Source organism: Paramisgurnus dabryanus, chromosome 10 (genome assembly GCF_030506205.2).
Source record: "Paramisgurnus dabryanus chromosome 10, PD_genome_1.1, whole genome shotgun sequence".
Classification (NCBI taxonomy): domain Eukaryota; kingdom Metazoa; phylum Chordata; class Actinopteri; order Cypriniformes; family Cobitidae; genus Paramisgurnus; species Paramisgurnus dabryanus.
This window is the reverse complement of record NC_133346.1, coordinates 5,085,178-5,110,875: the sequence shown is the minus strand read 5'-3', so window position 1 is coordinate 5,110,875 and position 25,698 is coordinate 5,085,178. Positions and strand designations below refer to the sequence as shown.

The 25,698-nt window shown below is 35.2% G+C and overlaps 4 protein-coding genes across 6 annotated transcripts; 2 read left to right on the top strand and 2 right to left on the bottom strand.

Annotated features, from left to right (window-relative positions):
• Window positions 1–2,100: 2,100 nt before the first annotated feature.
• LOC135739364 (GTPase IMAP family member 7-like) lies at window positions 2,101–3,568 on the bottom strand. The gene is made up of 3 exons (XM_065257614.2): window positions 3,379–3,568; window positions 3,242–3,286; window positions 2,101–3,112 (listed from the first exon to the last, which is right to left on the bottom strand). The coding sequence occupies exons 1-3, from the start codon at window positions 3,428–3,430 to the stop codon at window positions 2,337–2,339; spliced, it is 873 nt and encodes a 290-aa protein (XP_065113686.1). The 5' UTR covers window positions 3,431–3,568; the 3' UTR covers window positions 2,101–2,336.
• A 2,152-nt stretch (window positions 3,569–5,720) lies between these two features.
• Window positions 5,721–7,103, bottom strand: LOC135739371 (GTPase IMAP family member 7). Its single transcript, XM_065257626.1, has 2 exons — window positions 6,966–7,103; window positions 5,721–6,858 (listed from the first exon to the last, which is right to left on the bottom strand). The coding sequence occupies exons 1-2, from the start codon at window positions 7,021–7,023 to the stop codon at window positions 6,098–6,100; spliced, it is 819 nt and encodes a 272-aa protein (XP_065113698.1). The 5' UTR covers window positions 7,024–7,103; the 3' UTR covers window positions 5,721–6,097.
• A 1,366-nt stretch (window positions 7,104–8,469) lies between these two features.
• LOC135743635 (GTPase IMAP family member 8-like) lies at window positions 8,470–24,970 on the top strand. Of its 3 annotated transcripts, none has more exons than XM_065261417.2 (8): window positions 8,470–8,570; window positions 8,747–9,329; window positions 9,476–9,522; window positions 11,844–12,408; window positions 12,810–12,865; window positions 14,205–14,778; window positions 14,893–14,957; window positions 24,089–24,970. In XM_065261417.2, the coding sequence occupies exons 1-8, from the start codon at window positions 8,561–8,563 to the stop codon at window positions 24,763–24,765; spliced, it is 2,577 nt and encodes an 858-aa protein (XP_065117489.1). In that variant the 5' UTR covers window positions 8,470–8,560; the 3' UTR covers window positions 24,766–24,970. The 3 variants fall into 3 exon arrangements, with proteins under 3 accessions (XP_065117489.1, XP_065117483.1, XP_065117495.1); XM_065261411.1 differs by lacking the exon at window positions 24,089–24,970 and adding an exon at window positions 15,073–15,950; XM_065261423.1 differs by lacking the exon at window positions 24,089–24,970 and adding an exon at window positions 15,073–15,950 and having other exon boundaries at window positions 8,484–8,570; window positions 8,750–9,329.
• LOC135746542 (GTPase IMAP family member 8-like) lies at window positions 17,372–23,814 on the top strand. Its single transcript, XM_065265153.1, has 8 exons — window positions 17,372–17,472; window positions 18,199–18,784; window positions 18,998–19,053; window positions 20,246–20,822; window positions 20,911–20,984; window positions 21,535–22,114; window positions 22,229–22,284; window positions 23,237–23,814. The coding sequence occupies exons 1-8, from the start codon at window positions 17,463–17,465 to the stop codon at window positions 23,812–23,814; spliced, it is 2,517 nt and encodes an 838-aa protein (XP_065121225.1). The 5' UTR covers window positions 17,372–17,462.
• Window positions 24,971–25,698: the final 728 nt, after the last annotated feature.

Here is a 25,698-nt window from a genome sequence, read left to right as displayed (position 1 = left end):
TAACACCACAAAACGCACTGACAAACTAAAATATATGATATATTATGACCCACTGTAAAAAACTAAAACATAGTAATTATATTATGCAACATGTACTTCAATGTTTAATTTGTGAGACTTTACCAAAGCATTTGATTTGTAGGCATATGTATTCCTTCAGTTGAGAGCCTGGGCGCTTTACCTGACGTTTCAGGGCAAAGCATGTGAGCGGAGCGGAGCCTTGAGCGGTGCGGTAATATTACCATCAAAGTGCCTTTCTAAAAATCCGCTCGCTCAGCACCGCTCGTTGAACCCAGAACGCCCTTTAATAATTTGCTAGTTCGAGAATCTGTAAAAACGTCTATCAATAAGTTATGGAAATCAAGCCTTATACATAAATGTAAAGTAAAAATCAAAGTAAAGATTGGACAGGAAGAAAACATTGAAAGGGAGTGCGAAGAGACTGTAAAAGTCAGCAAATATTCATCCTGGAATCTGAAGCGGCACATTGCAAGAAAGCACAAGGATGTGCTACGAAAACATGGTAATAATGCATCAAAAGGTAAGCTAGTTACATACTATTCGATGATAAATAAATACCTACACATGAATAGGTAAGGTAAAATGCTTGTGTTGAATGGAGCCATAAATCCAATCATGATGACATGCGGACAAAATCATGGCCACGAGTTATCTTTTATGCTACATTATGGACACTTCTTTTTCTTATTTAGTTTAAAGTAAATATTCAACAGTTTGTTCCTTGGAATTAATTATTATAATATTTCGTAATTACTATTACAATTATTATTACTTCAAATTATGAATTAGCCTAGTAAAACATGTGGATGTCGTGGAAACAAATTGTTAATTTGAATTATATCCGGAGCTCCGTATCAAACTGGATCTTAGCTAACAAACAACTGTATGTAAATACAGAAAAACACACTACAAAAGTTACTACATCATTTTAAAATATTATTTAAAAAAAACTTAACCGAACCATTAAGCAGACATATAATTTAGATGTAGGCAACATTAAATAATAATAATAATAATAATAATAATAATAAATAATTATTCTTCTAAATATCAATTAAGCGTCATTAATAATAAAAATAATAATAAGAATATTACAAAACGTCATGCAATTATTAATGTGTCTTTAATCCCGCTATTTAAACTCCCAAATAAAACAATTTTGTTTCTTTCCACTTCCCTGGTTTCTCCTCTTTGCCGTCTTCCATGTGTCAATGTCTTAAAATGAGGGGGTGGGAGAGGTGGAGACTTGAATTTATATGGGCGTGTTATTCTAATGACGATCGTTTTCAGCCGCTGCATTTATGAAGGGCAGATATTGCTTACACCTGAATTTCAGAGGTACGCACAGCTTCATAAATCAGGCGGTGAGAGGAGTGTAAGCATAATCTTACGCCAACATATACGCCCGTTTCTACGCAAGAATGATAAATGAGGGCCAATATGTTTTACCATATTTATTTATTTAACTGATTCATTTAGCAGGTGACTTACAAATGAGGAATTGTTACAAGCAATTTACAAGAGCAAACAATAACCTGAAGTATACAATTTTTACATTATAACCTTCATATTTACATTATAAAGGACATGAGCAAGAGGTAAAAACACAATCAACAGCACTGACAGAGATGTATTGCTCATTCCTGAAATGCAGCATCTTTAGGACAACTCCTACACTGTAAAAAAATTCCGTAGAATTTTCAATGTTATTGCAGCTGGGTTGCCGGTAATTTACCGTAGATTTACATTTATGTTATTTACTGGCAAGAGTTTGTTCAAAGTTAAATAAATTTCAAATATTAACAAGTCTTTATCTTTACAGAATAAAACTATACAATAACAGCCTCATGCAAAGTATTCTGGGAACCAGAAATCATCATCAACCTTTTACTGTTTTTTGGTCCAGATTTTGTTTCCCAGAATGTTTTGCTTGATGCTGTTTTTTAGTTTTACTCTGTAAAGATAAAGACTTGTAAATGTTTAATTTTCATTTAACTTTGAACAAAATGTTGCCAGTAAAAAACATAAATGTAAATCTACGGTAAATTACCGGCAACTCAGCTGCAATTTCTACGGAATTTTTTTACAGTGTAAAGACACTGTATATTATTTTTTAAATGATTAACACAAGTCCAAATGTAAAATGATATACATTTTACAACAGAATTGCTTATAACCTTTAATCAACAAAATTATCTAATCATAATTTCTTCAAAAAATTGGCTGGACTAAAAAAAAACACTGAGATCCTCAAGGGGAACCTGTCAGAGACTGTATGCTGCTTCAACTTAAATACAATTTCCTACCACTGTATATTAAAAAATTGAATTATCAACCTCTAAAATGTAAATGTCTTCGGCTGCAAGCAATATTTGTTGAAACAAAGGGATTTTATCATCCAAGATCTCAAGAAAGCTAAAGTCATACTCCAGAAGCTCTGCCTCCTCTCTCTCTATCTGCTGTTGTTTTTGTCGTTGTTTTATTTGTTTTTCTGCTTCTTCATACATTTCTTGAGTAAAGCAACCTCCCCCATTGGCTGCCACCATCTCATCGATTTTCTCAATTAATATTTTCACCTGAGATCGGTTAAACATGTTAGTGTTATCAAAAACAACATATCTACTTCCACAGCTCTGGACGACTCTCCTGAGTTCATCATGACCATTGTGAACATAGTCTTGAATTGTCTGACCTTTGAGCAAATCTCCATGGGTGAAGACCACTATCATGTATTTTGAAGCTTCTTCTCCAAAGATCTCTTGTAGAGCTCGAACAGAATTTTGCTCCTCAGCTGTGAAACGGCCAATTTGTATCACCAGCAGGAACACATGAGGACCTGGTGCTGACACCTGAATGCATCTCACGATTTCTCTTTTGATGTCGTCTTTCGGTTTCTTGGTGTCCAAGACTCCAGGTGTGTCAATCACATAAATGTTTCTTTGGTAATTCGCTTTTTCTTTTCTGCATTGATGAGTAACAGAGTTTGCAGAAGGCTCTGACTTGAAAGCTTCTCTTCCAAGAATGGTGTTTCCGACCGCACTTTTCCCAACTCCAGTTTTTCCAATCAGTACAATGCGAAGCGGCTTGCCTACTGTATCAAACAAAATTTAAATCAAAATATTAACAAGTAAATCAAGATAATATTGATCTGCTCTTCAAAAATAACATTTCCACTTTAAATGTTTTATTTTACAGAATAGTAGATTAAGGCATAAGAAACCTTGAAAGCGATCAGCTCCTGGCTTCACTTCTAAAGGGACGTTCTCTGCGACAAACACAGCAAAATATAAAATTGAAACATTCAGAAGTAGATCATATTAAATTACAAATCATATTAATTACAAAACAATCACTTACTTTGTTTTCTTGGACAACAACAACAACACAGGAGGTTCGGACACTCAGTCATTCTTTCTTCTACAGCAGAACTCGTCGCCTGCCAATGAATTTTTCCTCGACTGTACTACTGCACCAGAGGTTTGTTCGAGATCCACGCCTCTGGTCTATTTTGTGGATTTTACCAAACTAACTTTTACTTTCAGTTGTACAATCACCATACTTTACATACTGTAGGCAGACAGATAAACGCAAAAATGTTTCCTTCTAACAACCCTGTAATGAACTAACTGGAAATTCAACATCACTGAAGTGAACTAATCTTTCCCCCAAAACATTTATAATCTTTCCCTTAACAAGTAAATTTAATCGTTGTTGAATTAAATTTTTAATCCAGTTGATATGAAGAAGTCCATCACGGGTATACACTGTCTTAAACTTTAGGTCCTGTATTTTGGCCCTTAAGTCACATACGTTTTGAGCATGTGAAAATACACTGCAACAAAATTGGGATTATTTTTAATGAATAAATGTCACAAATAATAATCAAAATGTCAAAATACAACCCACTTCTTGAAATAATTAATATTTGTTTAGTTTGAATCGATCCAGCCTGAGGCAGAGTAAACCATTGTGTTATCTGTGAAACTATGTCTTCCTTCTGAGAAACATAAAATAAGCTGATCAAAAAAGTTTCCGGTACAGATTATTTCTAGCGGTGGGGTATTTCCGAAACCAACTAAAACTATGCATTGAATTCATTAGAAATATCACAACAATAACATGACATGGTTTTATAACAACATCAGCAAATGCATTATGCTACGTACACAGAAATGCGTATATCGCGATTCGCGTTCCTCGCTCTAGATTACTCGCGGGATTTAACTTTGTGTCATGCCTTCGCCCAAGTTGAAAAGTTAAAAATTGTTTGAAACCCCATAAATCTTGACACAGGACCTGTTTAACTTGCTGACATCAGCCCAGACCAGCACTGGTTTCCATTTTGGTTAATGCTGTTGTACTGTATGATATTACTGGTCTGCCATTGGTTTTGCTTATGGACAGAGAGACTCATGCTGTTTATCAGTTAAACAAAAAAGTCTTTGAGCAGAAAGTCTTACTTGTTAAACTAGAAAAAAATACCTGGCAGGGACAGCAGCACACAAGCATTCAATACATAGCATATGCTGATGAGCAGGAGAATTTTTGCTTGACAAGGCCAGCAGCAAACTTGAACTAAAATTCTTTGCAACACAAGTCTTCAACGGCACGTAAAGTTTATGTTAAAATATTTCCTCATATAGTTTGCATTGGGGAAAGTTGCAGCTGAGTTTTATTCACAATTGAATAACAAATACACTGTAAAAAATACTTTGCTGCCTTAAAACTTTTTGTTGATGCAACTGCTTTTGGAGAGTAATTTTTTGAATGAAGTGTTATTTTATGCATTTTTAGGTAAAGAGAAAGACTTAAGAGTGTTTAATGTCAGTTTATCTTATTGATTTAGAAGCGTTTGTGTTATATTTTATCAAATTGTTTGGTTACAATCGTGCAGAAGAGTGGCACTTGTGGTTAGGTTGTGGATGTGACATATTTCTCTCAATGAGCACTAACTGTGTTAATGCTAACATGTGCTTATGCTAATTAGTATGATGTAAAAACGTTTTATATAAAACAACAGAATTGAGTTATTCAGACTACACTACATTGAGTTATTCAAACTACACTAAATCGAGTTATTTAGACTACACTAAATTGAGTTGAGGCAACTTATAGTAGAGTATTGCCATTTACTTTAAATTGAGTTGGACTAACTCAATATATTTTTATTGTGTAAAGCAGTTTTTTATGAGTTAGGGGTACACATTCATATTGGATGGAAATCCTGCCCACAATTTTATTGAGTTAATCCAATTAATAATTTTTTTGAGTGAGCTCATTGTAAACCATTGACTTCCATAGTAGGAATAAAAATATGACGTAACTAAATGGGTACTGTCAACTGTTTTAGATCATTTTTCTAAATATCTCCTTCATCATTTATCACAATTCTTCCATAATATTTTTTCCTACAATAGAAATGGTTACGGCAGCTATATGCTTACCATCATTTATCAAAATATCTTTTTTGTGTTCTTTAAAATAAAAAACTCATACAGGTTTAGAACAACATTAGGATGAGTGTACAACTGATGTACTCTCAGCTATCCGCTATTTGTGCATTAAATGCTTTTTTATGTTAAACTTAAAAAATATATATTTTAGTTGCATTTAAGTTTATTCTTTTGACAAAGGATTTTTTTCATACAAAATGACTTTTATTGTAAGAGTCCACAGGACCAATAAACCACAGTAAACATTTTTGAGTTTAGACCACAAACATTTGGGACATTTGATAATACATTATTTAAGATGTGACCAAGACAAGAGAGAAATCTTTTACACATCATATCTGTTGTATAATTCCACATAATAACTAAAATCACTGTATATTGTTATTTAAAAAATCTACACAACTATAAATACATAAAGTGCATTTTACACAACATGACACTTCCATGCCAACAAATTACAACCCATCATATTTTCAAATTTAAACAATTAAGATGGATCAAAATCAGTTCAGATTAGTTCAGAGTTCAAGATTGTTTTTTTTTCACATGTTCCACATTATTTGTGTAAGTAAAATACAAAACATTTAAAAAATATGTGTTAAATGAATTGAAAATTTATCAAATTATAATGACTCATCGTCATTAAATCCCAAATTTTGGTGAAGGTGCCCAAGTAATATTTGTTGAAACAAACGGACTTTATCTTCAAGGTTCTCAATAAAGCTAAAATCATACTCTAGAAGCTCTGCCAAATCTCTCTCTATCTGCTGTTGTTGAATCAGTTCTTCTGCTTCTTCATACATTTCTTGAGTAAAGCAACCTCCCCCGTTGGCTGCCACCATCTCATCAATTTTCTCTATTAATTCTTTCACCTGGCCTTGATTTTTCATCTTTGTGTTATCAAAAACCACATATCTACTTCCACAGCTCTGGATGACTCTTCTAAGGTCTTTGTGACCACTTTGGACATATTGTTTTATTGTTTGATCCTTAAGTGCATCACCATGAGTGAAGACCACTATCATGTATTTTGAAGCTTCTTCTCCAAAGATCTCTTGTAGAGCTCGAACAGAATTTTGCTCCTCGGTTGTGAAACGGCCAATTTGGATCACCAGCAGGAACGCATGAGGACCTGGTGCTGACACCTGGATGCATCTCACGATTTCTCTTTTGATGTCATCCATTGGTTCACTGGTGTCCAAGACTCCAGGCGTGTCAATCACATAAATGTCTCTTTGGTCATTCGCCTTTTCTTTTCTGCACTGATGAGTAACAGATTTTGCAGAAGGGGATGATGCGAAAGCGTTTTTACCGAGAATGGTGTTTCCGACTGCACTTTTCCCAACTCCAGTTTTTCCAATCAGTACAATGCGAAGTGGCGTGTCTAGAATATCAAACACAGCAAAGTATACCAAGTAAATCATACTTAATTGAAGTAATGTACAAAAATAATGTTAGAAAACATAAAAATGTATTGAATAAGCCAGTTACCTTGTTTTCTTACTGAAGAAAAACAGCAGGGAAACAGACGCTTCAAATATTTGCTCATTCTTCCTTCTCTAAGAAGTCAGCTGAACTGCCACTGAATGTTTGGTGTGACTGCATTATTGTACCAGCATTGCTGTGCATGTGATTTATTGCATTCGTAAAAAACTTGCTTTTACTTTCACTTGATCACCACGTCTAATCAGTTTCAGGAAAATACGATTGCATTCATTAACATTCACCTAAATAAGTGCAGCCTGCAAGTATATAAGCAATTTTTTTCGACCCTCGTAAATGTTTTTTGATACTTCATTATAGTTGAATTACAGTAAAATTTAATTAGGTACACTTTATCTGAGTGTTTCCTGGTTTCCTTCCATCTATTTCAATTTTAGTTGTTGATTAAATCACGTATTAATGCTGACACACCACAGACAAAGAATGTAGATATACATATACAGTACATACAATATTAAAGTAAGTTACGGTGTTCATAGGAAACTTTGAATCTTAGATGATATTTAAGGTGATACACATAAAAGGAAGACATGCAACCAGGAAAAGCTTGTATTTCACAAAAATGTCACGACACCACATTCTTTATCATAGTCTTGATCGCCACAGTTCATCACCACAGTAATGACATTGTAAAAATGGTAACACCTGTAAAATGTTAAACTTAAATTTTTCCAACTTAGGGGAACATTTAAAGGTGAAAAACTTAAAAAAATACTTTTTAAAATTGGTAACACCTAAAAAATGTAAGTTTTTCGAAGTTGAAAGCACTTGAATTTTTTTAGGTGTTACTAAAGTATTTTTTTTTTAAAGTTAATCCAACTTTCACTTTTTATTGTGTAGTGACAATGATTGAATGGGTTAAGTTGTATGAACTGTATGAAAGAATGTTTTGCAGACATCAATTTCTTGAAAGCTGCAATAAAAAAAAATATGATTTAAAGCTAAACTATGTCAGCATTTCTGTTTAGATGCAATAAATTATGCAGGTGATATGTCAGATTTTGAGACAGGTCAAGCTGTTGGATTAACCTAGAAAATGTCAATTTTAACCCAACAATGGGTTAAAAATAACCCAAAATTACAACCCAAGGTGCTGGGCTTTTCGACCAAACGCTGGGTTGAAAAAATCCAGCATTTTTAAAGTAAATAAAGCAATATTCCTTTTCTATCAATGTGATCCTTATATGTTTGTTCTGTCCTGGTTTATCTCATCCCCCCTCCTCCCTCAGCACCACCTGCCTAGATCTGCTATGGGGGTTCTCTTGCAGCAGCATATAAATATTATTCCTATCCTCTGTAATTATGAGGATGTTTCATCAAAAGCCTTTAATCATGCATGCATGCAACAACAGCAGCCGTGTACAGATTAAGAACCTGCAACAAAGATAAATACTGCAGCTGTTACCTACACAATAAGTGACTTGACGTGTTTTACGAGACATGGCCAAGCCCATTTTCTCCTGCATTAAAGACAAGTTGATTTTCACTTTCATTTACTTAGGATCTCTCCTGTGTAAAGGGCTGGAGAAAAGTGTTATGATTTTTACTGTGCTCATCAATTATTTGTGAAACCAGAATTCAGCATGTCACAAAGTAAGTTTATTTTTGTAATGTTTTTGTAAGTTACTTGTATGCTTTCCTTTTCTGTGTTTCAGTATTTTTATAGATTTTTTTTTATAAATTAAGTTAATTGATCCCTCTCCAGCTTAGGAAAATGGAGCCATAACATTGCATCACATGTGAATTATTTTTTTTTAAATTTGTTATAGCAGAGTATGCAAATGTCCATCAATCTCGTAAAGACATCATTATGGTGCTGCTGGGAATAAACAGCGAAGACAAGTGTATGATAGGCAATGCAATTGTCCAAGAAGATTGCTTTGATGCTGAAAATGAAACGCGGGCAAGGCTGAAAGAAGTAGATGATCAATCAATCTTCGTTATCAACACTCCAGATAAATTAGAGTGGCTGACCTCAAAATCAAAAGACACCCGAGAAGAGCTGAAGCTATCATATCCAGGTCCACGTGTGTTTCTTTTGGTACTAAAGGGGGACATGCGGACACAAAAAGAAGCAGAGTTGTTCCGCCTAATGAAAGTGAGATTTGGAGAGACAATGGTAGAAAACACAATCGTTGTGCTGGTTAGTGACAGAGAGGAAAGTTTAGAGCTAAATGAGCGAGCTGATGAGAAACTCAAAAAACTTCTGGATGAGTGCAGAAATAGAGTTTGTGTTCATAAGAAGAATCAAGGCATAAATGATACAGAGCTCATCAAACAGATAATGAGAACATGGGATGAAATGCAGAAGAGAAATCAAGAATCAACCAACACTGCATCTGGGGATGACAAGTAAGATATATGACACACACAAACATTTACCTGTATTGTGACCTTCAAGTGAAACATTTTTGAGAAACAAGACTTTGACCTGAAATTTCTTTCTCTCTCTCTTGTAAAGCTATAACTAAACCTGTAATGTCATTTTACTTCTGTAGCATGAATGAGACAATTGAAAAGACGAAGCACACAGATGAAAATAAAGGTACATCTTATAGATTTTGCCCTTCATTTTAGGGATGTAACGATTAAATTGCGTGTCTCATAAAAATGCCTGTCTGAAATCAATTCTGAATCGCAAGGCTGCGATTCTTTGTTTCATGCACAGGCATTTGGTCAGTAAGAAGTCCTTATCAATCTAAAATCATTGAGTCGGAGTCATTTATAACATGCATTTAAAAAAGCAACACTCGTTAAATATAAATCATTCAAAATATTCTTTATTATCATGAAAATACCTGAAACTAATTCCTGTAGACATTTCCTGGAACAGCGTTTGTAATGCTACTTCTTCTGTGGAACAAAGGGAGTTTCTGCATGAGAGCGCCCCCTGGCTTTGGGATGTGCCGGGATTTTACCGTAATTCATTCAAATTCATTCATTGAGAAAACCCGCATTTGTACGGTTAATCGTTACACCCCTACTTTCTGTATTATTTAAAAGAAAAAAACAATGTGTTAATAATTTTATCTGCCGGTTAAGTCAGAGTACACTAAAGTAGTTTACTGTAAACACTAACAACGTTAGAAAACATTTAAGGTTAGGCTAACCATAACCAGTTCAACCAATGTTTTGGCTGCAGGTTTTTGTCACAGTGGGATATTAAATGTTTTCCATGCAACCTTACAGATGTGTTTCCTCCAGGCTTTACATCTTTATGCTTCCTTAAAGCCCTGCCCCTTTTTACTTTATCTAACATAAACATTAAGAGTTGAAGAGTTTACACTTGGCATTAACATGCCAGGTGTAAACGATGTTCAAAACGTTTGGAGCTCGTCCACTTTCGACCACTTTCAACCACATCCAGAGGTAGTCGAAACCACTTTCGATCGGATGGCTTTGGAGTTGCGGAACGCACATGTGGTTGAATGTGTTCGAACAACCACATGCGACCACCTTTTCTTCGCCCATTTATCTAATCTGAGGTATTAAACACAAGTTTTACGTCTTTTTTTGACTTCTGGCGTGAACACGTGAAGAGCGCTATTTTTAGCCTTTCATTGATAAAACTAAAGCGGCTGATCTCCGTAGTTTCGTTTTGAAAGCGTGTGAAAGTTGCGCAATCCTATTTCATCAATTGCGCTGAAAATTCAGAGAAAGCTCTTACATACACACGTACAAAACTCTGTGCAGCCTGTTTACTTGCTAAACAAGCAGTGGACTCCGACATAATATTAGCTGGCATCCATATAAACTCATAATTACTCCCGCTCGCGTTTGAATGACAGCAGAGAGACTCGCCCACCGTCTCACAGACCACCCCCTCACAGTATTCAGGACAGAAGCGGTCGAAAGTGGGCAAAAGAGACGGATTTAAATACCAGGTGTAAACGTAATGTGTCTCTCTCGTCCACTTGTGATCCGATCGATGAAAACACATCTTAATACCAAGTGTAAACAGCCCCAAAGAGATTGCTATACATACAGATATAGAGGTGCAGGGATGACATATTTTTGTAGCCAAAACCCAAAAATATTTTTAGCATTTTCTTCCTAACACAGTGTTTTTTTGAATGTGGTTTTGGTTAAACACCTGACGGACAGGGATTGGCCTAAACCAGGACTATAGGCCTTAGTTAAATGAGGATATTTAAGTCATTTATAAAAGCATAATTTATAAATAAACATTACTGGTGTGCATCTTGAGACACAACACTTGCACTGATAAATTTTAAGATATGTCAGAGCAAGTTGTTTTAGATCAAGACAACACTAACATTTAAGTTAGTCTGGGACTAGGCTCAAGCCCTGTCTGGGAAACCGCCCCTACATGATTTACTCACCATCAAGTCATCCTTGATGTATATGATCATCTTTTTTCTGACAAACACAATTGAAGTTATTTTAGAAAATGTCCTGGCTCTTCCAAGCTTTGTAATGGTAGCAAATGGTGCTTCCGATTTGAATCCAATAAATATCGACTATCCTTCACAGAAGTAATTAACACGGCTATTGGGGGTTAACAAAGGCCTTCAGAGGGCAATGTGATTTTGTAAGAAAGATATTGATATTTAAAACTTAACAAACTATAGCTTTCGGTAAAGGCCGACGCATATTCACGATAGAGTGCGCTTTTAGCGTATTAAGTATGATGTATAGTACGAGACATAGTGAAGATGAGACGATAGAGACGAAGCACTACATCATACAGTGTAAGCTGGAAATGAACTTTTTTGTGAACACGCTTCGGTTGTTACCGAAATATGTTTTCATTTGTGAAGATTATCTTGATGGACTAAATGTGTCATAATAATTAAAATATGTAAATAGTATTTTATACTTCAACATTTTGTGAATTCATCACAGTGGAATATGACTGTCCATCAGCCGGTGAAAACATCACAGTGTTGTTGCTGGGAAAGAACAACGACGACAAATGTCTGATAGGAAACATTATCCTTGGAGAAAAACAATTCAAGTCAAAAGACTGTGAGAGTAATAGAGGAAGAGTAGCAGATAAGAGTGTTGTTATCATCAAAACTCCAGACTCTCTCCATTCAGATCCACCTGCAGCACACAGTATGGAGGAGATGAACCCATCATACACAGATCCTCGAATATTCCTCTTGGTAGTGCAGGAAAATGAAGCCTTTCAAGAAGAAACAATAACCCAGCTAAAGGAAAGGTTTGGAGAGAAAATGGTAGAAAACACAATCGTTGTGCTGGTAAGTAACAAAGAGGAAAGTTTTAAAGAGGCATATGAGCAAGCTGATGAGAACCTCAAAAAATTTTTGACCGAGTTTGAAAAGAAAGTTTGGGTTAACAAGAATAATGAAAGCATGAAGTATCCTGAGCTGACCGAAAAGCTGATGGAGATATGTGATCAAAAAAAGACACAGGATCATGAATCAACCAACTCTGGTGATAACAAGTAAGACATGACACACACACACACACACACACACACACACACACACACACACGTAATGACTTCTATGCTGTACAAACTGCATATTATATCCCCTTTTCCCTAACCCTCATAGGAAACGTTATGATAGTTTGGATTTTCAAATAAACATGATTAAATTTTTTATAAGCTGTTTTCTAATACGCAAGGGCATACATACTCCTTGAACATTGGGGGGGACCAAAACATTCAGGGCTATATGTATTAAAAACATCAAATATGGGGGGGGGCAATTTGGGTGTTTCTAATTACTGGGGAGGACATGTCCCCCTCAATGACTATTGAGGTTACAGCCTTGGTCATGGGGACCAAATTTCTTTCTTTTGTAAAACTAACGGAAACTGTATGTCATTCTACTCTTTTAGCGTGTATGAGGATGTTAATGACACTTCACTGATGAAGCAGGCAGATGAAAACAAAGGTATTTTAAAGATTTTGCACTGTATCATCTAAATTAAAGAATGTGAAAAAATGTGTCAAAATGTTTATCATAACCTGCTAGTAAGGTCACTGGTATAAATGGCCTTAACGCTTAAAGGCGGAGTGCACAATGTTTGAAAAACTCTTGGAAAAGGGAGTCGGGCCGACTACCAAAACACACTTGTAGCCAATCAGCAATAAGGTGCGTGTCTACTAACCGACATCCTTGCCTGGGTTGCGTGTGTGTGGGGCGGGTCTATCAGCAGAAGGTCCAGATTCTATTCGGGTAAGGGCATGTATGTTTAGGTGATTTCAAATATCAACATTGGCTTTCAAATGTGCACTACGCCTTTAAGCCAAATGTATACTTCTGCATCAATTGTATGCCATAGGCTACACAGAAAGGTGGTGATTAGCCTAACCGGAGGTTAGCCTAACTAAAAGCTCTCAAAAAATTTAGCAACGCATCAGATCTATTGCAGGCTGCAAGGGCTGTGATTGGTCTGCTAGAACCCCTCTCGTCAGATAAAAATGGACGCATTTCGTTATTCGGTGCCGTGATGAAGACAGAAATATTATAACAGTGCCTATAACAGTTTTATACACTGCTGTCACATTATTTGAGCTGTTTCCGTATAAACAGCGAGTCGTGTTGATAGAGTTTAGGGGAATCTTCTAAATGTGAAGTTTAAAACGAATTTGCGATTAAGGTGTGTGACAAAAACACTCACACACGGCTGTTAGTGCGGTACCATTAATCGCATTATTTTTATCAAAATATTGTGTTTACATGAGGTAAAGTATTATCGCAATATTACCAAAATCCCATTATAATCGCATTACGAGGGTGCATGTAAACGTGGTAATAATGCAGTAGTATAAATCTGTAATACACAGATATATGAATCGCACTTTATCCTGTTATACAACATTTAAGTTTAAGTTAACCATTAGCAATTCCAGCAATGTGCAGCTGTTATTTTTTGTCACAGTGGGTATGAAATATGCAACCACACAGGTGTGTTTACCCCAGGCTAATGTGTTAGGAATTAAGAGAATGTTATGATGTTAAGCTCTTCATCAAACTTGCATCTTTCACATCACTTTCAACAAACTTGACCCATACTTAATCCCAGCACTGTAATGGTAAAGGATCTGGGCTGCTAGATCAAAGGTTGCCTGAATCATTTTAAACAGGGTGGCCAGTAAACTAATTTCAAGGGAAACATTCGCTATAAGAAATATCTGAATTGTAATCATGTCCTGCAATGTTCTATAAATATCCTAGTAACATAACATTTGTGATTTTAACACTTTGAATATTTTTTATTTCATCACAGGGGAAAATGTTCAAGCACCTTCAGGTCAATACATGACTGTGGTGTTGCTGGGAAAGAACAACAAATGCAAATGTCTGATAGGAAACATCATCCTTGAAAAAGAGGCATTTCATGTACAAATTGATGCATGTGAGAAAATTATGGGAAAAGTAGAAGATGAGAATGTTGTCATAATTAAAACTCCATACCCTTTCGACTCAGATCCAATGACAGACAGAATAGAGCTGATGAAGCCATCATACGCAGGATCTCATGTATTTCTCCTGGTATTGAAAGAAAATAAGGCATCTTTAAAAGAGATAGACATGTTTAACCAGCTGAAGCAGAGATTTGGAGAACAAATGGTGCAAAACACAATTGTGTTGTGTAACACTGAAACAAAGCTGTCTGCAAGTTTAAAGGAAATAACTTTTAAAAATGAATTTCATAAACAGCTTCTAGATGAGTGTGAAAACAGAGTTTGCTTTTATAACAAACAGACAACAAAAGGTGAACTGGTCAAACATTTAAAGTACCACATAAAGGAAATTATGGAGAAGAATCAGGCTTCTCAATCTGCACAAGGTGGCACAAGGTAGGTGATATAATGTATAGTTGTTATGAACAGGAATTAAACTATATATTAAAAAAATATATATATATATAATATAGATCTTATATATATAATTTACTCTTTTGCTTCCTGTAGGACATACAGTAACATTTCTTATTTAAATATTCCCGAAGAGCCAATTCAAACACAAAACGTATCAGGTAATTTATTAAAAAAAATATATATTTTAAAGAAAATGTAATTTTGAAATAACAAATTTAATCATGACGTCTTAGATAAAGAACCATTGTTGTAATTAATGTTGCACACTATCAGTTTATCAGCAACCGGCAGCAATGAATGTTATGGACAGCAGCTTCATGACCATTGTGCTTTTGGGACAGACAGGAAGTGGAAAGAGCGCAACAGGAAACACCATCCTGGGACAGCAACAGTTTGAGTCTCGTGCCAGTTCCGTGGCGATAACAAAGTCTTGCGATGTAAAAGACGAAACAGTCTGTCACATGAAGATCAGGCTCATAGACACCCCAGATTTCTTTAATGAAGATCTTAAGAATCAAGACGAACAGTTACGTGTTTGCAAAGAGCTCATTCAGCACAGGCCTGTTGTGTATTTGTTGGTTATGCATCTGGGTCGTTTCACAGATGGAGAGAGAGAGGTTCTGCCACGCTTGAAGAAAGAGTTTGGTGAGGACGTGACTTCAAAAACTGTTATTCTTTTCACTGGAAAAGAGAAATTGAATGATAAAACTTTGTCAGATTATATCAATGGAAGTGATCAGGAACTTCAACAGCTGATCAGAACCTGTGGCTCAAGATGTGTTGCATTTGACAACATCAAGAAAAACCATCAACAGGTGAAGGAACTTATTGACATCATTGTGAAAATGCAGACAGATGGAAACATTCCTGGGATGATGCCACACCATCCTAACATTAAACAAATCAACATCCCACAAAAGATAAAGGATGCAGAATGCAGAATCCTGTAAAGCAAAATGTGTGTGGATGTTAAATTATTTAATTCTTTACCATCTACTAAACACCTACATACATGAAATAATCATATAATATAAAGATAAATGTGCATGTCAATTTTAGGAATGCTGGTAGTTATGCTACAATAAACCATACATGTTATCTCTTAATATTTACTGTAAATTTCTTTGAGAATAAAAGATAAATAGTGGCTATTAAAGTTTGAATCTTTTTATTGCCTTTACATTTACAAGATTGAAATAAAAATAAAAAACTTTTAAACTTGCATTACCTGATCAATTAAAAGCCTGGGCAACTTAACCCTGGCCATTTTAGTTTCTTCTTAAGACATTTACTCTCAGTGCTAGGAAATATCTGATAACCGATATTAAAATATTTTGAGAAAACACAAATTTAACTTCCTAAGACCCAGGATTTGGTTGGTCTTTTTTTTTCAGATTTCTTAAAGCTATTTTGGGGTTAGGAAGAACCAATAAATATAATAACCAAATATTTTTCTAAGAACATGAAGCAATGTATTTGTTCATGTTTGTGTACAACAGGTTCCAGTTACACAGAATTAACTTTTATGGTGCAAACATGTCTTAGTAGGTTAAAACGTTTATCTTGTTTTTAACCAAGCGGCAAATACCTATAGCCTACAACAACTTGTGGTTCATTGGCTCCCTCTAGTGGCAAAGCATGAAATATTGAATCCAAACTACATAACTAAACACAAAAATATTTTGTAAGATTAAATTAAGCACAGTTAAAACTCACAGCAAATAAATGAATAAAAACAAGTATTGGGTTTTAAGGCCAAAATCAATCCTGATCAGCTGCTTTCGAAACAGTCATGCGTCCCAAATCCCAATCTGCATACTATCTATCCTAAATAGTATTTGAAATTAGAATTGGTGTCCCAAATCATACTATGTTAAAATGAGTATCCATAAAGTTCCTAGATACCCGGATTGTCCACTGTTTTAGGCGAAAATACGAAGTGTAGATCAATGGACACGCAAACGGGTGATATTACCCACAACTCACCGCAAGAGGGCGGAGTTTAGTTTGCTCTACACAAAATTAATAAATTAAATAATGATGCGTCACTGAATCAATAAATTAATCTACAGACTCAGAGTAAACTTTACATGGCAAATCATGAATAAAGACATGCTTAAATGAAGAAAAAAAAATGTGTTGTATTTTAATGTTTCTTAATGCAGTGGTTCTCAAACTGGGGTTTGTGGCCCTCTGGGGGGTACCAGAGGTGCCACAGTTTTTTTGACATTTTATAAAACACATAAATGTATCATAAATTCTGTGTAATTAAATATCAGAAAAAATGTGTTACTGCAATAGGTCAACGGCCCCGCCATATTGGTCCAGGTGAGTGAGTGCCCCATAAACACACACAATGGAGGAGCTGTGCTATTTCAGGATAAAAGGCACGATAACAATATTACTTACAATCGCTATTATTAGAAACACAACTCATTAAAATGATTTAAAAATAAACAAGTGCAGTGAAGGTTCAGAACCTGCAACAATCTTGACAAACTTGTTGATGTTCAAAACACTTAAGGCGTTTTACCAGACGTGGCCAAGCCCATTTTCTCCTAGAAGAGTTGATTTTCACTTTCATTTAGGCTACTTAGGATCTGTTTTCAATCGTATCATGATTTTTCTGTGTAAATAATTTATTTGTGAAACCAGAATTCAACATGTCACAAAGTAAGTATTGTGTGATTATTGTATGCTTTACTTTTTTATAATTACTTTCTGTTTTCTTGTGAATTAAGTTAATGGCTCAAAGTAATTATGATAAGCATGAGCGTCACTAGACCCCTTTTACTGGGTCTTTTACTTATTATTGTGCTGCACACTTCTGCACGCAGCAGGCTTATAAGAAAAGGTGATAGAAAAAGTAACAGTGGGCATTGGCCCTTTTTGTGTATTCCCAGATATTTCTAAAACTTATTGTAGAAGTAATAACATTACATTTTTTAAGACTTAAAGGCATAGTTCACCCGTATTATGTTGTTCTTAATCTCTTTCTGATTTTCTTTTTTCTGATGAACACAAAAGAAGATATTCTGATAAATGATGATAAGCACACAGCTGATAGTAACCATTGACTTTCATAGTAGGAATAAAAAATACAATGGAATTCAATGAGTACCATCATCTGTGTGATTATCATCATTTATTAAAATAGCTTTTTTATTATTTATCACAATACTTCCATAATATTTTTCAAGTCAATGGTTCCAATCAGCTGTGTGCTTATCATCATTTATCAAAATATCTTATTTTAGGTCCATTAAAATAAAAAACACACAAGTTTAGAACAACATTAGGGTGAGAAAATGATGACAGAATTTATATTTTTGGGTGAGCTATCCCTAAACTCCATCATATCGCATCACAGGAAAATTATTATTTTGTTTTTTGTTATAGCAGAGTATGCAAATGTCCATCAATCTTGTAAAGACATCATTATGGTGCTGCTGGGCATAAACAGCGAAGACAAGTGTACGATAGGCAATGCAATTGTCCAAGAAGATTGCTTTGATGCTGAAAATGAAATGCGGGCAAAGCTGAAACAAGTAGATGATCAATTAGTCTACGTTATCAACACTCCAGATAAATTAGAGTGGCTGAACTCAAAATCAAAAGACCCCAGAGAAGAGCTGAAGCCATCATATCCAGGTCCACGTGTGTTTCTCTTGGTACTGCAGGAGGACAAGCTGACACAAAAAGAAGCAGAGTTGTTTCGCCAACTGAAAGTGAGATTTGGAGAGACAATGGTAGAAAACACAATCATTGTGCTGATTAGTGAAAGAGGGGAAAGTTTTAAAGAGCTATATGAGCGAGCTGATGAGAAACTCAAAAAACTTGTGGATGAGTGCAGAAATAGAGTTTGTGTTCACAAGAAAGATAAAGGCATAAATAATACTGAGCTCATCAAACAGATAATGGAGATATGTGATCAAATGCAGAAGCTGGATCACGAATCAACCAACACTGCATCTGATGATGACAAGTAAGACACACACGTGCACACACACAGGTTTTAATGTTTAATGGGAACTTTCCATAGACATAATGACTTCGATGTTGTACAAACTGTATATTCAATTCCTTTGCCCAATCCCTAAACCTAACCCTCTGTGTTGTAAAATTTGAGACTTGCATTTTTAACCTGAATTTCTGTTATAAAACTAACTAGACCTGTACTGTCCTTTTACTCTTTAAGCCTGTATAAGAATGTTGCCAACACTGAACTGATGAAGCAGATGGATGAAAACAAAGGTATAACCTAAGGATTTTTCCTTTCTCTATCATTTAAATTATAGAATGTGACAGTCAGTGCTTATAGTTTTGTGGTTAGTGCACCGACAGTCGATACAGGATATCACCACGGTGCTCACGGCGACCCGAGTTTAATTTCCGTCTCTGAGGTCCTTTGCTAAAAGCACAAAAAGCCTCAGAAAAAAATATCTTTATAAATTAAGAATGTGACAAAATCACACACTATACAGTGAAATAAATGGCCTTAACGCTAATGCTCAATTTATATTTCTGCATGCCCTCCAATAATTAAAACGACCAAATTGTCCCCCCCAACATTTGACGTTTTAACAGGGCTTCAGATGTGCGCCTAAATGGTCGCATTGGCAACAAGAAATATTAATTTGCGAGTGCTGTTTTTGCTATTATTGGCGACAATGGCAATTTACACATTGTGTTTAATTAGGGATCGACCGATATGGATTTTTCAGTGCCGATGCCGATTTTTGTTTCATCAGCCTTAGCCGATTTGTTTCATCAGCGGTCAGCCGATATATCGGTCTTTCACTAATTTTAATGTTTGCATGCTATAACTTTTAATGTGCACATTCTGCATGCTTCAGAAGCCTATTACATCCTTTGTTGTGCTAGCGTAATAAAATGAGACACAGCACGTGAAGTTTCACAGAGTCAAGGGCTTGAACAAACTGTTGCTAGTAAATAACATAATACATAATTAAACGAGGACTAGGCCGTGGTTATATTAGGACATTTAAGTAGTTTTTACAAACATAGAAAAATTTATTCTGATGTGCATCTTGAGACAAAACAATGGCACTGATATATCTTAAGACACTTTTTAAAATAATTTTATTTTGGGACTAGAAAACCGCCCCATTATCTTTAGACAATTATTTTAATAGTAAAAACATTCACAAAATAGCCCCCTATAAACCTTTCTAAGACTCAGTCATTATTTATCCAAAAACAACAGCCAATAGCAAGTCTCCAAATAAACAGCCATATTTAATCCCAGCAGTGTAATGGTTAATGATCTGGGCTGCTAAATCATAGGTTGCTGGGTTAACGTCAAACAGGATAACCTGTAAACTGATTTTCAAGGGGAACTGTCACTAAGTTAATGTAAATTGTATTCATGTCTGCAAATATAAAGAAGGTTTTTCTGATTTTAACGCTCTTTAATTCACCACAGAGGAAAATGTCCAGGCATCTTCAGGTGACTACATCACAATGGTGTTGCTGGGAAAGAACAACAAATGCAAATGTCTGATAGGAAACATCATTTTTGGGAAAGAAAAATTTCATTCAGAAGAAGTCACTTGTGAGACAAACATGGGGAAAGTGGCCAATGAAAGTGTTTCTATCATCAAAACTCCATACCCTTTCAATTCAGATCCAATGATTGACAGCATAGAGCTGTTGAAGCCATCATACGCAGGTCCTCGTGTATTCCTCTTGATACTGAAAGAAAATAAAGTGTCTCCTGAAGAGAAAGAGATGTTTACCCAACTGAAGCAAAGGTTTGGGGAACAAATGGTGGGAAATACAATTGTGTTATGTAACAAAGAAATGAAGCTGTCTTCAGGATCAATGGACAAATCTAGTGTGACCTTCAAACGTGTCTCTCATAAACAGCTTCTAGAAGAGTGTGGTAACAGATTTTACCTTTACAACAAACAAACAACAAAAAATGAACTTGTCAAACAACTGATGTACTACACAAAGATAATTATGGAGAAGAATCGGGCTTCTCAATCTGTAGAAGAAAGGTAGGAGATATATATTTATATATATGAAAAGGAATTAAATTAATTATTAAATCAATCAATCATAAATTTGCTCTTTTGTATCCTATAGGACATACAATAATATTTCTCCTGCAAATATTTATATGAAGACCATGCTAACACCAGCACTAAATATAATATCAGGTAAAACATTTTTTTTATCTCAAATGTATTAAGAACATGTAGTTGTCAGATTTTGAAGTAATAAAATTAATCATGTCTTCTAATTCTAATTATTTACCTTAAGAACCATTGTTCTAATTAATACCCGCGATAACCTGCATGAGCCCATGGCAGACTACTCCGACCTTACAGAGATCTCATTCAATGGTATTAGTCATCAAACATTGACTAGACTTTTAAAAGCAGAAATATCTAACAAATCCCTTAAGTTGCAGAAAAAAGTAAAATCAAAGCAGATGGATACATCCCTGTATGGTTTCGCGCTCGGTTTCGATTGCCTGTGTTTTTATCAATTTCCTATTGTTGCAATCATATTGTGCCGGGTCTAGTTAGTTCACAGTTTGTTAACCATAAGCATTTTAACAAAATTTAACAATTTAACAAAAAATTTTTACTTCATGTACTGTGAGTTGATGTGATTGCTTCCATTGTTTTCCTCATTTGTAAGTTGCTTGATATTGCCATCACATTGCATCACATGTGAATTGTTATTTTGTTTTTTATGTTATAGCAGAGGAAATAGTTCAGCAATCTCGTAAAGTCATCACAATGGTACTGGTGGGAATAAACAGCGAAGACAAGTGTATGATAGGCAATGCAATTCTCCAAGAAGATTGCTTTGATGCTGAAAAAGAAATGGATATATGGCTGAAACAAGGAGATGATCAATCAATCTGCATTATCAACACCCCAGATCATTTTCATTTGCTGACTCCAAAATCAAAAGCGACGAGAGAAGAGCTGAACCCATCATATGCAGGTCCACGGGTGTTTCTCTTGGTACTGCAGGAGGTCACGCGGACACAAACAGAAGTAGGGATGTTCAAACAACTAAAAGCGAGATTTGGAGAGACAATGGTGGAAAACACAGTCATTGTGCTGGTTAGTCATAGAGATGAAAGTTTAGGGCTATATGAGCGAGCTGATGAGAAACTCAAACAACTTCTGCATGAGTGCAGAAAGAGAGTTTGTATACACAAGAAGAATAAAGGGATAAATGATACTGAGCTCATCAAACAGATAATGAGAACATGGGATGAAATGCAGAAGCAGGATTATGAATCAACCAGCATTGCATCTGATGATGACAAGTAAGACATATGAGACACACACAATGCAAACATTAGACAAATATTTAACTGTGTTGTGATAATTTGCAAAAAGTATATATTCTTTCTTGCTATAACTAAACTTTTTTCATTTAGCATGTCTGAAATGATTGAAGACACTGAACCGATGGAGCAGGAGCTTAAGTGTACAGGTATTTTACAGATATTGCCATTCCTCTATCATCTAAGAGAATGAGATCATGTTTCATTTCTTATTTATTTGTAAGCACTATGGCAATTGACAGGTGGATCTGGGTTGCTAAAACAAAGGTTGCCAGATCAATACCAAACAAACATTCACAAACAGGGAATTAAGGGGGAACTGTTACTGCTAGTAAATGTATTATTAGCGATAACAGTGTTATCAGTAAACAGTAAAGTTTTTGACCGATAGGAGCATTTACTTATTAAAGCAGCTACAATCTGACTTTTTCCATGTTTATGTGCTATAATTGGGTCCCCAGTGCTTCTATCAACCTAGAAAACGTGCAAAAGAACACCGCAGTAACTTTGTTTTGATTAACATTTTTTGCAAGCATGTGAAAAATTTGGTTATTCAGACTTCGCCTGTTTTGTGAGGTAGGTTAGGACAATTAAAATAATACCGCCCCTTAATCTGAACTATCCAACCACGGCACCGCCACTGAGTGCAGAGACAGAAAGAGAGAGAGAAAATAATTGACAGCACAATTGAATTTCAATTGCAACAAACCACCATCATTGCGAACAGTGTTTGCATTTCATCAGCCCATTTGCATTTTAAAGGACACATCTAAAAATGGTACATTTTTGCTAAGACTACAAAATATCAATTTTGTCCTGTTATAATAAATTAACTGTGTGGTATTTTGAGCTAAAACTTCACATGAGCACTTTGGGAACACCAAAGACTTATTTTACATCTTTATAATGTAACCCATTTAAATGTAATCTATTAAGGCAACATAACACAATTCCTGCACTTACCAAACTTATTTTAAGTTGTCCACAGATTCAGATATTGGTTCCACCACACATCCCTGAAATTATAAGCTTATACAAGAATACGGAAGTGTTTTGATTGGTTTTATGTTATTAACACTTGCATTATTTATTTCATAACAGAGGAAAATGTTCGGGCATCTTCAGGTCAATACACGACTGTCATGTTGCTGGGAAAGAGCAACAAATGCAAATGTCTGATAGGAAACATCATCATTGAAACAGAGCCATTTCGTCAAGAAATCATCAAATGTGAGATAAATATGGGGAAAGTAGAAGATGAGAATGTTGTCATCATCAAAACTCCATACCCTTTCAACTCAGATCCAATAACAGACAGCATAGAGATGTTGAATCCATCATATACAGGATCTCATGTTTTCCTCCTGGTATTGAAAGAAAATAAGGTGTCTTCAAAGGAGTTAGAGATGTTTAACCAACTGAAGCAGAGGTTTGGAGAACAAATGGTGGAAAACACAATTGTGTTGTGTAACACTGAAACAAAGATGTCTGCAAGTTTAAAGGAAATAACTTTTAAAAATGACTCTCATAAACAGCTTCTAGAAGAGTGTGGAAACAGAGTTTGCTTTTATAACAAACAGACAACAAAAGGTGAATTGGTCAAACATTTAAAGGGCCACATAAAGGAAATTATGGAGAAGAATCAGGCTTCTCAATCTGAACAAGGTGGCACAAGGTAGGAGATATAGTGTATAGCTTTTATGAACAGGAATTAAACAAATATGGATATATATAATTTACCCTTTTGCTTCCTGTAGTAGGACATACAGTAATATTTCTTATTTAAATAATCCTGAAAAGCCAATGCAAACACAAAAAGTATCAGGTAATGTATTTTTTTATATATATAAAAAACTGTTTTGAAGAAAATGTAATATTGAAATAACAAAATCATGTCTTTTTTTAATCAATAAGCTAAAGAACAATTGTTTTATAAATGTTGTGCACTATTAGTTTATCAGCAGCCGGCAGCAATGACTGTTATAGACAGCAGCTTCATGACCATTGTGCTTTTGGGACGGACAGGAAGTGGAAAGAGCGCAACAGGAAACACCATCCTGGGACAGCAACAGTTTGAGTCTCGTGCCAGTTCCATGCCGACAACAAAGTCTTGCAATATAAAAGAAGAAACAGTCTGTCACATGAAGATCAGGCTCATAGACACTCCAGATTTCTTTAATGAAGATCTTAAGAATCAAGACGAACAGTTACGCGTTTGCAAAGAGCTCATTCAGCACAGGCCTGTTGTGTATTTGTTGGTTATGCATCTGGGTCGTTTCACAGATGGAGTGAGAGAGGTTCTGCCACGCTTGAAGAAAGAGTTTGGTGAGGATGTGACTTCAAAAACTGTGATTCTTTTTACCGGAAAAGAGAAATTGAATGACAAAACTTTGACAGAATATATCAATGGAAGTGATCAGAAACTTCAACAGCTGATCAGAACCTGTGGCTCAAGATGTATTGCATTTGACAACAACAAGAAAAACCATCAACAGGTGAAGGAACTTATAGAGATCATTGTGAACATGCAGACAGATGGAAACATTCCTGGGATGATGCCACACCATCCTAACATTAAACAAATCAACATCCCACAAAAGATAAAGGATGCAGAATGCAGAATCTTGTAAAGGCAAAAACGTGTGTGGATGTTAAATTACTCAATCCTTTCCCATCTATTATACATTAAATAAATATAATTTAATTATAAATGTATACATGTCAGTTTTAAGTATGTTTATAGTTGTGCTACAGATAAACTATACATGTTACCCCTTAATATTTACTGTAAACTTCTCGGGAAATAAAAGAATGGTTTATACATAATTTTTAATCTTCAATTGCCATTAATTCACAAATTTCAAATAAAAATAACATTTAAACTTGCATTACCTGATCAATTAAAGTCTGGGACACTAAACCCAGACCATTTAAGTTTCTACTTAAGACACTGACTCTCAGTGATAGGAAAGATAGGAAATCTTTTACCCAACTTTTATCTTGTTTTTATGTATACCGATATGCGGTGCATTGGCTCCCTCTGGTGGCAAAACAATGCCATCAAAGTAAATGTGGCCTTTAGTACTACAATTTACTCACTTATTACGTCATAATAATATAAAATTTTAATAGACTTCCTTACTTGTAGCAGTATGTTTCATTTACTCTGGTAAACTTCTACTATTTTGCCACTATAACAATTTTAAACTCATTAGCAGAACATTTGCTTACCTTCTTCTTGAAGCACTCTCGATCTCTCATTCGTTTATATTGAAATGGGGACTGCAGCGTTTGAAAATAAATGTCGCCACCTAGCGCACTGGATGAATTCATTTTACAAGTCTGAAACCCTGACATTATCCTTAATATTTAATATGTAAACTACTCTAAAAATAAAATATAAACAACAATTAAACTGGAAACATAAAGGGACAGTTTCCCAGACATGATTTAGATTAATCCAGGACTAGGCCTTAGTTATATTAGGAAATCAAGTAATAAAAAAACAATACTGGTATGCATTCTTGAGACAAAACAATGGCACTGCTATATGTTAACATGTC

Bases quoted from the DNA above. Each gene is read 5' to 3' on its own strand.
- LOC135739364 (XM_065257614.2), bottom strand. From the start codon at position 3,430: ATGACTGAGTGTCCGAACCTCCTGTGTTGTTGTTGTTGTCCAAGAAAA. The intron at 3,287-3,378 runs GTAAGTGATTGT...TGTTTGTCGCAG, and splicing joins TTGTTGTCCAAGAAAACAAA to AGAACGTCCCTTTAGAAGTG. The intron at 3,113-3,241 runs GTTTCTTATGCC...TGTTTGATACAG, and splicing joins AGGAGCTGATCGCTTTCAAG to TAGGCAAGCCGCTTCGCATT.
- LOC135739371 (XM_065257626.1), bottom strand. From the start codon at position 7,023: ATGAGCAAATATTTGAAGCGTCTGTTTCCCTGCTGTTTTTCTTCAGTA. The intron at 6,859-6,965 runs GTAACTGGCTTA...TTGATATTCTAG, and splicing joins TTCTTCAGTAAGAAAACAAG to ACACGCCACTTCGCATTGTA.
- LOC135746542 (XM_065265153.1), top strand. The intron at 18,785-18,997 runs GTAAGACACACA...TTACTCTTTAAG, and splicing joins ACTGCATCTGATGATGACAA to CCTGTATAAGAATGTTGCCA. The intron at 20,823-20,910 runs GTAGGAGATATA...TGTATCCTATAG, and splicing joins TCTCAATCTGTAGAAGAAAG to GACATACAATAATATTTCTC.
- LOC135743635 (XM_065261417.2), top strand. The intron at 12,409-12,809 runs GTAAGACATGAC...CTACTCTTTTAG, and splicing joins ACCAACTCTGGTGATAACAA to CGTGTATGAGGATGTTAATG. The intron at 12,866-14,204 runs GTATTTTAAAGA...ATTTCATCACAG, and splicing joins GCAGGCAGATGAAAACAAAG to GGGAAAATGTTCAAGCACCT.